This window comes from Talpa europaea, assembly GCF_964194135.1.
Source record: "Talpa europaea genome assembly, chromosome: 14".
Classification (NCBI taxonomy): domain Eukaryota; kingdom Metazoa; phylum Chordata; class Mammalia; order Eulipotyphla; family Talpidae; genus Talpa; species Talpa europaea.
In genome coordinates, this window is record NC_140082.1 from 92452143 (window position 1) to 92462790 (window position 10648).

General features: G+C 69.3%; 1 protein-coding gene across 4 annotated transcripts; it reads left to right on the forward strand.

Moving 5' to 3' along the window:
- Positions 1–2729: 2729 nt before the first annotated feature.
- FES (FES proto-oncogene, tyrosine kinase) lies at positions 2730–10388 on the forward strand (the record flags this gene model as incomplete). Of its 4 annotated transcripts, XM_084254491.1 has the most annotated exons (18): positions 2730–2942; positions 3113–3286; positions 4392–4488; positions 4611–4794; positions 5669–5806; positions 5889–6008; positions 6160–6282; positions 6392–6578; positions 6688–6771; positions 7237–7446; positions 7514–7636; positions 7940–7993; positions 8507–8625; positions 8824–8918; positions 9004–9127; positions 9330–9487; positions 9575–9697; positions 10018–10388. In XM_084254491.1, the coding sequence occupies 18 exons, from the start codon at positions 2730–2732 to the stop codon at positions 10158–10160; spliced, it is 2469 nt and encodes an 822-aa protein (XP_084110617.1). In that variant the 3' UTR covers positions 10161–10388. The 4 variants fall into 4 exon arrangements, with proteins under 4 accessions (XP_084110617.1, XP_084110619.1, XP_084110618.1 ...); XM_084254493.1 differs by lacking the exon at positions 7237–7446; XM_084254492.1 differs by lacking the exon at positions 3113–3286.
- Between the last annotated feature and the right edge of the window lie 260 nt (positions 10389–10648).

The following is a 10648-nucleotide window of genomic DNA, read 5'->3' on the forward strand; positions in this document are numbered from 1 at the left end:
CAGCGCCACTGCCGCCCTCCAGGCCACCCTCCGCGGGCACTTTTTAATTCACCAAAGTATTTTTGTATCTTGGGACCGGGTGTGGGCCCCAGCGGGGAGGCAGGAGGGACAGAGACCGCTTCCCACCCTCCCTCGGGGACCCCCGGCTGCCTGAGGGGGGCCCAAGCCCAGGGGGTCAGGGGCCCTCACCCTGCCACCCACCCCTTCCTCGTGGAGAAAGGAGTGAACCCTTGGGGGCGGCCCCCGGCCCAGCAGTATTCCCTGCGGGGAGCGGCGCCCCCTTCTCTTTAGGGGCTCCTGACCCGGGAGCTGCCCCGTCCCTTCCCCGCCCTCTGAAGCAATAATGGTCCCCACCCAGGCAGCAGGGAGGCGGCTGGGGGCGACGGAGGAGACGGCCACCTCGCCAAGGGCTTTCTCCTCCCGGCCCCGTCCCCCCCCCCCCCCCCGCCAGGGAGCCCCCCTGCAGCGGCGGCGGTGGCGGCAGGGAGGGACCAAGGACGGCAGGTGCTTCCAGGCACACGCAGGCCCGACCCTCCGCCCCCTCCACCCGGCTGGCCGCCGGGGAACGGGGCTGGCCGGGGCCCGAGTCCCTGTTTTCTGAGCCCGGGGCTGCCTGGGCTGTCGGCACTCACAGTCCCAGAGCCCCTGGGTGGGCGGTAGGGAGGGGCGGTGGCCCGGCCGGCCGCTCCTGCCTCCCACCCGATGCTGCTTTCCCCTGTGGGGATCTCAGGGGCTGTTTGAGGATCTATTTTCACTTGGTAATTATTTCACTTTAGATGCTGATTTTTTTTTTTTTGTATTCTCAATGGGGGTAGCAGCTGGACCCTCCACCTCCCACGCCCACCGCCCACCGTCCACCTGCTGTTCTGGCTGCCCTGGCCTGGGGTGGCGGGGCGGCTGCATGTTGCTGAGGAGCGAGAGGAGCTGAGCCCCGGCCCCGCAGAGGCAGGCAGCCGGGCAGGCCCCAGGAAGGGGTGGCAGCGCAGGGCCAGGCTGGCCTGTGTCTCAGATGGGGCTCGTCGTGCCAAGGGCTCAGGGGTCCTGCTTCTCCAGGTGCCAGGGGTGGGCAGGCGGTGGCCCCGAGCCCCGCCAACACTGTGCCCTGGCGGAGAGGCACCGACCCGTCCTGCCCCAAGTCCTCTTCTTCTGACGTGCCTTTGCACCCCGCCCATTAGGACAATCAGTCCCCTCCCATCCGGGAGCCCCCTGTTCTTTCGCCCAGACCTTCCTGGTACCCAGCCACCTGCCAGGGGTGCCCCCTCCCCCCAACCTGTGGCCAGCCCAGCTGGTTTTGTAAGATACTGGGTTGGCACACGGTGATTTTTTTCTTGTAATTTAAAAGGCCCAGTATTGTTTGCTCTATTTAATGGACACAGATGATACCATTAGTTTAAAGGTGATTAAACGTGCAGACTATGCAAACCAGGGCCCCGTCTCCAGCGTGGTGATCCTCTTCCTCCGGCGACCCCTGAGTGCGTGGGGGAAGCGACGTCCTCGCTGACTCTGGAAGGGCCCAACTCGGGGCGCCAGAGTCTGACTCCTGTGGGGTTCCAGGGCCTCGTTCAGGGAGCGGCAGGGTGTGGAAGGAGACGGCAGCGGGGGCTGGGCAGCGGGGGCTGGGCAGGGGCCCCGGGAGGGGAGCGGAGCCCCTGCCTGGGGCCGGGCTGCGGGGCGCGGAGGGAGCCTGGGCGCCTGCTCTGGTCCAACCTGGCGGAAGCGGCCGGGCCAACTGGCAGCAGGACTGAGGCCGGGGCCCTCGAGGGGCCTCCCCGAGCCAAGATGGCTTTTGTTGAGAAAGGCCTGAGTTCCGCGGGGGAAGATCCTTTCTCCCCAACCCAGGCCCCCACAGCCCCAGTTTCCTGGGGACGGGGGAGGCGCCCGGGAGCGGGTTCTCCTGGGATCTGGCCGGGGAGCTTTATTCGAGCGGAGCCTGGCGGCTGAGCTCCGCTGGGGGAGCCGCGGGGTGGGCTCCCCTTCCTTTTGAGGGGCCACCCTGGCCCTCGGGGGGCTTAGGAGCCCCGACTCCCGCCCGGCCTGCGCAGGCGCCTCGCCTCCGGGGTGGGCTCCCTCGGCCATTCTTCGCAGCTCCTCCTCCCTTCCGTTTCCGCGGGTCAGCAGCAGCCGCGGGCCAGGGGGCCGGCAGGACTTGGCTCCCGCCCGCCCCTTCCCCTCGGCGGGCCCGCCCCGGGGGCCTGGGCCAACTGAAACCGCCGAGGAGGAAGCGCTGAGCAGGAACTGGCCGGAGGTCGCGGGCCGGAGTCCCTGCTCGGCGGCCCAGGAGCAGTGGCCGCGCGGTAATTCCACTGCGCCTCGGGGCAGGAGGGTGCGGGTGCCAGGGAGCCGGGGAGAGGGGCTGCGAGGAGCCGGCCCCAGCCCCCGGACGTGCCGGGCAGGGCGGACGGCAGGTGGGGGCCACACTGGCAGGCCGCGCCACTGCCCGTGTGCTCCACCCCCGCGAAGGGTGCCGGGTGGAAGCCCCAGGGACGGAGGCTACTGGGTTGTTCCAGGTCCGGGGCTGGGAAGGGGACCCCTGGGGCCAGGGCCTGCTGGGGGCCGCAGGAGGCCTCGAGGGCCAGTCTCAGGCCAGTGCCAGTCTCAGGCCAGGCACAGCAGCCCCCACCTGCCGCCGAGGGGCAAGTCCTCTTGGTTGGCGGGCCCCTGGCCCCCTCCACCTCCAGACGCCGCCTTCGTCCAGTCATGGCCTCTCCGCTCTCTCCCCAGGCAGCACCATGGGCTTCTCCTCGGAGCTGTGCAGCCCCCAGGGCCACGGGGCACTGCAGCAGATGCAGGAGGCCGAGCTGCGGCTGCTGGAGGGCATGCGGAAGTGGATGGCCCAGCGGGTCAAGAGTGACAGGGAGTACGCAGGGCTGCTGCACCACATGTCCCTGCAGGACGGCGGGGGCCAGGGCCGCGGCCTGGGCCCTGACAGCCTCATCAGCCAGGTGGGGCTCCAGGGGCCTAGGCCTCCTTACCCCCCGCTGGAGGAATTCCGTGGGGGTACTGGCTGCGCCCGCCCGCCCCTTCCTTTCCCAAAGCCCAAGGGGTGGGGGGTTTGGCAGGCCCAGAGGGGAGCGGCTGTCCCCCATGCCCTGCCTGCCCCCCTGTGCTGCAGTCCTGGGCAGAGATCACCAGCCAGACGGAGGGCCTGAGCCGGCTGCTGCGCCAGCACGCGGAGGACCTGAACTCGGGGCCGCTGAGCAAGCTGAGCCTGCTGATCCGGGAGCGGCAGCAGCTGCGCAGGGCCTACGGCGAGCAGTGGCAGCAGCTGCAGCAGGAGCTCACCAAGGTGGGGGGCGGCGCGGCCTGCACCCCATCATTCCTGCCAGAATGTTGAGCCTAAAACGCCATATTTCTCCCAAGAGCCCTGATTCACGGGGGAAGTAAGAGCTGCTGACCACAGCTTCCCCTGCGGGGCTCCGGCAGCGGGGCCGGCCTCTGGACCGCCTTGCCGTGTGCCCAGGCAGCGCGGGGATGCCGGAGGCGCCAGCCAGCTCCAGCCCACGAGGCGCACAGGGTCGGGGCCCCGCTGCACCAGCCCGCCCTCGGAGGAGAGGCAGGGAGGGCCCGGCTGTCTGCCCGGGCCCCCGCAGGTTCCTCCCAGGCAGCCCAGCACCCCTGCTAGTGCAGAGGTTGGGGACTGGAAGTCCAGCTGCCTGGGGTACAATCCCTCCCCCCCACTCCGCTTCCAGGTGCTGCGGGACTGGAACTGGCTATGGCCTGGGGGCTCCAGTCTCACTGAGTGCACTGATCCGCCCCCCATCCCCAGCCCAGGCTCATCCCCCTCCCACCCCCAGGAACCCAGCCAGGCCGTGGCCCACAGCGGCCCCTGGTGGCCAGCCTGGCCCTCCCCTCTCCTGGAAGCTCAGCTAACTCAGGGCTCAGCCGGGTCGATCGGGCTTCCTGGAACAGAGCCTTAGCGTCGTCTCATCTGTGGCCACTATGGAGCTGAGGCCACAGACTCGAGTAATTTCAACAGAGACCGTGTGGCCCACAAGCCCGAAATGTTTGCCATCTGGTTCAGTAAGAGGAAGTCTGACCTAGTCGGCGCGTTTAGTTTCCAGATGGGGAAACTGAGGCCCAGAGCAGCGAGGTGGCACTCACCGAAGTATCACAGCGCATAGACTCGGGAGCCGGTCTTGACCCTTGGTGGTTCCTGCCTCCAGGGACAGTGGGTGGGAATGTGGGGCGCTGGTTCCCAAGCCTCTAAGAATTTCACGGAGGTGTCCACAAGGCCAGAGGCAAGCACGGGCCCTCCCGTGGGTGGGGCTGTGCCGCCCTGGGCCCTAACCTCAGGGCCGATTTCCCAGAGGCGCACCCGGCCCTCCGCAGGCCCAGCAGCACTGCCTGCCCCCTGGGCGCCTGCTGCCTACACTGGCTTCTCCCCTCTACAGACCCACAGCCAGGACATAGAGAAGCTGAAGAGCCAGTACCGCACCCTGGCCCGGGACAGTGCCCAGGCCCGGCGCAAGTACCAGGAGGCCAGCAAAGGTTGGTGGCTTCCCCCCGGCAGGGAGGGGGCCCTAAACCAGCCCTGGCCGGTCCCTAGGGGGCCCGGGGCTACAGTTACCCGAGCCTTCGCGCCGTCCCCATCTGCCGCCTCTACCTGGCAGACAAGGACCGCGACAAGGCCAAGGACAAGTACGTGCGCAGCCTCTGGAAGCTCCTGGCCCACCACAACCGCTACGTGCTGGGCGTGCGGGCCGCGCAGCTGCACCACCAGCACCACCACCAGCTCCTGCTGCCCGGCCTGCTCCAGTCGCTGCAGGAGCTGCACCAGGAGATGGCACGCATCCTGTGAGCCCCGCGCCCGCCCGGGCCAGGGTCCCCAGTGTGCCCGCTGGGAAGGGCCCCCCGGGGAGAAGGGCCAGGGAGCCCCACGCAGACCCGCCTCAGGCCCCGGGGCGCGCTGGCCCTGCTAGCGCCCCCGTCCTAGGCTCCGGGATGCAGCGAGAACGAGGGAGACGGAACATGGGCCGCCCTCCGGCCCTCGCTGGGGTTGAGAAGAAAGCCCCTGAGTAGGCCAGAGAGGCAGCTGGAGGCTGAGGTGCTGTGGTGAAAACAAAGCGGATGACGGGGCCCGGGGCCTGGGCCGGGGAAGGAGACCCGGCTCACAGCAGGGTGAAGCGGGGTGTTTGGGAAAGGCCGTCCTGGCAAGGGGAGCGGCAGGAGGCAGGTCACGAGGTGGGGTCGGGAGCCCAGGGCGCCGGGTGGCTGGGGAGCCGGGGCGGGGAGTCCGGTGATGCTGGGGAGGGAGGCAGGAGTGGGAGGGGTTTGTGTTGAGAAGAGCCTTTGGTGTGGCTGTCCGGGATGGGGGGCTTTACAAATGCAGAGCAGAGACAGGGCTGGGGCTGGGGCAGTGGGCCCCGGAGGGACTGGGAGTGGGCGTGAGAGAGAGCGTCACTCCGGGGGCTGGACACAGAAATGTGCCCGGTGCTGGCCGGCTGTGGGGCCAGGCGGGATCGTCACTCACTGAGCAACCCCCTCGCGCCCCCTTTCGCAGAGCAGCGGGTGGAGATCAGGGTGAGTTCGGCATGGGCATGAGGCCCTTTGGCCGATGAAGCGTGAGGTGGGGGTGGTCAAGCTCAGGGCAACTCCAAGCCCACAGAGGTGGGGGGCCTCCAAGCTGCCCACCCTGAGGGCCCCCTGACCAGGGTCCTCTCTGGGGCAGGAAGGAGATCCTGCAGGAATACCTGGAGATCAGCAGCCTGGTGCAGGACGAGGTGGTGGCCATTCACCGGGAGATGGCCGCCGCTGCGGCCCGCATCCAGCCGGAGGCCGAGTACCAGGGCTTCCTGCGCCAGTATGGGTAAGGGCCTCCTGCTCCTACCATCCCCTGCCCCCTGCTGGCCTGTTCGCTGATGGGCCACTGTCGCCCCCCACCCCCCCAGCTCCGCACCTGATGTCCCACCCTGTGTCACCTTTGACGAGTCCCTGCTGGAGGAGGGGGAGCCGCTGGAGCCCGGGGAGCTGCAGCTGAACGAGCTGACCGTGGAAAGCGTGCAGCACACGTGTGTGGGGCAGGGCGGGCAGTGGGCAGGGTGGGGCCGGGGTGGGGGGAGGGCCGGGTGGACACACCCCACCGGAGCGAGGCTGGGTTCCTGAGCTCTGCCAGCCCGTGGGAGTGGAGACAGTGTCTCTCTGCCCTGCCCGCGGGTGCAGGCTGACCTCGGTGACTGAGGAACTGGCCGTGGCCACCGAGGCGGTGTTCAGCCGGCAAGAGGTGGTTGCTCAGCTGCAGCGGGAGCTCCAGAGCGAGGAACAAAACACCCACCCCCGGGAGCGGTGAGTGGGCACCACCCTAGCGGCCCCCCGGTCAGCCCTGCTTCCCTCCTGCGTGCCGGCCCTCAGCCTCCCGCTCTCCCCCGCCTCACCCCTGCCCGCCTGTCCGCAGAGTGCAGCTGCTGGGCAAGAAGCAGGCTCTGCAGGAGGCACTGCAGGGGCTGCAGGTAGCGCTGTGCAGCCAGGCCAAGCTGCAGGCCCAGCAGGAGCTGCTGCAGGCCAAGGTGGAGCGGCTGGGCCCCGGCGAGCCCCCGCCCGTGCTGCTGCTGCAGGACGACCGCCACTCCACGTCCTCCTCGGTGAGCGCGCGCCCGCCCCCCCGCCCGCCGCCCCCCCGGGCGAGCTCCTCATTCTTGCCCTCCCCCTCCCCAAGCCCGGCCACCCGCTGACGTCTGTCCCTGGCCTCAGGAGCCGGAGCGAGAAGGTGGACGGACACCCACCCTGGAGATCCTGAAGAGCCACATCTCAGGAATCTTCCGCCCCAGGTTCTCGGTGAGTGGGCCCGGGGGCCGCAGAGCTGTCTCCCCCAAGACTCTCCTACCGTGGTGTTTGGGGTTGGTCACTGGGCTGTCCCCAAGGAGAGGCTCCGCCCAGCCTGCTTTCATGGGGGCACCCCTCTCTCCCCTGAGCCCCAGCTGCAGATGTCCTCAGATCCTGCCCCTGCCCCCCTCCCGCACGCATGCCGGGGTGGCTCGGGCTGTGGCCTGCTGGCAAAGGCAAAGCTGAGCTTGGAAGCAGCAGCCTGGGCTTCCCATTCTGGCTTTGCCTCAAGGGAGCCCAGGATAGTTTCCTGCCCACCCAGGGGCCTCCCGCCAGCCCCCCATGCCGCTCAGCCCTTCTGTGAGGGCTAAGGACATGAGAGACCCCGCTGGCCGGCCCGGGGCAAGGGTGGGCATCCCCCGGGGCTGTGTCCCCCCAGACCAACCGACTGAGCAACCCCTCCTTGCCCCTGCCCAGCTCCCACCCCCCCTGCAGCTGGTTCCCGAGGTCCAGAAGCCCCTGCACGAGCAGCTGTGGTACCACGGGGCCCTCCCGCGGACAGAGGTGGCCGAGCTGCTGGCGCACTCCGGGGACTTCCTGGTGCGGGAGAGCCAGGGCAAGCAGGAGTACGTGCTGTCGGTGCTGTGGGACGGCCAGCCCCGCCACTTCATCATCCAGTCGGCTGACGTGAGTGATGCCACCCTCCCCGGGCTCAGGGCCCCGCGCGGCTGGTAACCCGGCCCCTGCCCCGCAGGGCCTCTACCGGCTGGAAGGAGACGGCTTTCCCAGCATCCCCTTGCTCGTCGACCACCTGCTGCGCACCCAGCAGCCCCTCACCAAGAAGAGCGGGGTGGTCCTGAGCAGGGCCGTGCCCAAGGTGAGTCGGCAGGACTGGGGGAGCGGGTTCCGGCCCCACGGGACGGGGGTGGGTGGCCTTCAGGCCCCCAGTCTGACAGAGGTGCCAAGTGACGCTTCCCCGGGGCGGCCTCCCTCTGGGTTTGGAAGGTCAAGGTCGCTTCCGATTCATGGGCAGCACACCTGTGAGGACACCTGTGTCCCCCATGCGGCCCAACCCCCCTCATTCTGAAGATAGCCCTGCCAACTGAGGTGCCCAGAAGTGGAGAAAGTAGGGGAAGGGCTCACTCCCCTCCAGACGTCTCAGCACCCCCTCCCTCTCCAGGACAAGTGGGTGCTGAACCACGAGGACCTGGTGTTGGGTGAACAGATTGGGCGGGTGAGTGGCGGGTGCCCCCCAGACCTGTCCCCCTTTTTCTAGCCGACAAGCCAGGATACAGCGAAGCCCCCCAACCTCTGCTGCCTCCCTGCCTCAGTTAGATCCCTAGTCTGCTTCCCCACCCAGCCGCTATCCCCCCGTAACCCTGCAGGAAACAGGGGCAAAAAGCACCTGCACCCAAAACCACCCACTGGCACCCCCCCCCCACCCCGGGCCCCTGCCTCCCCAGGTGCTCTCGTGTGCAGGAGAAGAAAGCCCGAAACACCTGCTTAGGAACCTTCAGTTTCCTAAAAATGAATTTGTCCCACCCAGTGAAAATGGCCTCGGCGTTCCCACGTCGGGGGGACGGGCCTGGGAGGTCACCGTGCGTCCCCGCCCCCGCAGCTCTCCAGCCTGGCGCCCCTGGAGAGCCAGGGGCAGGTCTGAGCCTGTGGGCCCAGGGTGAGGCTGGCTGTCCCTGGCCCAGAGGCGCCCGGGCTTGGGGAGCCGGGTAGGAGCCCAGAACCGTTTCAGGGGAACTTCGGCGAAGTGTTCAGTGGGCGCCTGCGAGCGGACAACACCCCGGTGGCCGTGAAGTCCTGCCGGGAGACGCTCCCCCCTGAGCTCAAGGCCAAGTTCCTCCAGGAAGCCAGGTGGGTGGTACAAGGTGCTCACGGAGGCCCCCAGTGCGCAGCAAGCAGGGGGGAGATGGCCTCTTGCCCCCCAGGGAGCGCCCCTCCTCCGCCCCTGCTGCCGTCCCCTCCTCCCTCGGCCCCTGGGCTTCCCTGCGGCTCTCAGGGCTGGGGTGTACAGTCCCCAAGCCGGGGCCTGAGTGGCAGCCCTGCCCCCAGGATCCTGAAGCAGTACAGCCACCCCAACATCGTGCGGCTCATTGGCGTCTGCACCCAGAAACAGCCCATCTACATCGTCATGGAGCTCGTGCAGGGTGAGGAGCGCAGGGCGCACTGGGGGGCGCGCAGCCCAGCCAGGTCCCTCCCTGCAAGGCTCAACGGGCTCCCCCCCACCTCCAGGGGGTGACTTCCTGACCTTCCTGCGGACCGAGGGCTCGCGCCTGCGCGTGAAGACGCTGCTGCAGCTGGTGGGGGACGCGGCGGCCGGCATGGAGTACCTGGAGAGCAAGTGCTGCATCCACCGGTGAGCCCGCGGCCCGGCCCGGACTCAGCCCAGCGCCCGGTGGGAGACAGTCCGGGGGGGCAGCCCGGGGGCCTGGCCGTGTGCGGAGAGTGGGTGGCGGGTGCCGCGTGGACTTGGCCGGAGGCGCCCGCGCACACCTGCGCTCGCCCGCGCACACACACACACACACACACACACACACACACACGCCCACCCCGCCCAGGGACCTGGCTGCCCGGAACTGCCTGGTGACGGAGAAGAACGCCCTGAAGATCAGCGACTTCGGGATGTCCCGGGAGGAGGCGGACGGCGTCTACGCCGCCTCAGGAGGCCTCAGACAAGTCCCGGTGAAGTGGACCGCCCCCGAGGCCCTCAACTACGGTACCGGGCCGGGGCCGGGGCCGGGTCCAGGGCGGCGGGGGCTGGCTGAGGGCGTGCCCGGCCTGCTCACCCCGCCCCGCCCCGCAGGCCGCTACTCCTCCGAGAGCGACGTGTGGAGCTTCGGCATCTTGCTGTGGGAGACCTTCAGCCTCGGGGCCTCCCCCTACCCCAACCTCAGCAACCAGCAGACGCGGGAGTTCGTGGAGAAGGGTAAGGCGCCCCAGGGGTGCCGGCAGCCTCAGGGCCAGGCCCCGCCGGGGCGCGTCTGCACTTTCGCGGCCCCAGCCTTCCAGCCCCGGGCCGAGGACGGCCGCAGTAGCAGGCGCGCGTGGTTCCTGCCGGCCGGGGCGGCCGTGTTATTTCACGTGAGGTGGGATGGAGGGTGCCCCTCTCGCAGGAGGGAAGCCGCGGCTGGCAGCCAGCGCAGGTGGTACAAGGGTGGGATTCGAAGCCGGGCCTTGGGTGGAGGAGGCTGGCCCCTTGAGGGGAGCCTGCGGGCCGCCCCAGCCCGGTGCCTGCTGTCCTCCCAGGGGGCCGCCTGCCCTGCCCGGAGCTGTGCCCCGACGCTGTGTTCCGGCTCATGGAGCAGTGCTGGGCCTACGAGCCGGGGCAGCGGCCCAACTTCAGCGCCATCTACCAGGAGCTGCAGAGCATCCGGAAGCGGCATCGGTGAGGCTGCTGCAGCCCTGGCCTCACCTCAGAACCTCACCCCGCGCCTCCTCCGGCCCGCCGGTCCCGGCCCCGGCCGCCTGCCCCTGCTGCAGGAGACCGGCCGTGTCTGCTGCGCTCACTCTGGCTGGGGCCCTCCTCAGGGAGAAATAATAAAGCCGCTCGCTCGTGCCCACCAGTGCTCTGGGGTGTGCTCCTCGGGAGGGCGTGGGGGGCCAGCTGCTGCGTGGGGGAGGCGGGTGCAGGGGGAGGTTCTGAAGCAGGGTCACAGGCAGAGGAGCCGAGGGCGGGCAGGGTGGTGAGTTGGGAGATGGGCCTGGGGGGCCGGGGAGTGTATGTTGGGCGCGTGTGCCTAGAAGCCCAAGGAGGGAAAGTCTGGCCTTTGAGGTTTGAGAGCCGCTAGTGTGTAAACAAAGGAGAGCGGCTGGGCCGTGTGCAGGCCACACAGGCGGAGACGTTGGGGAAGCACCCCTCGGGCCCACGGAGCAGCCG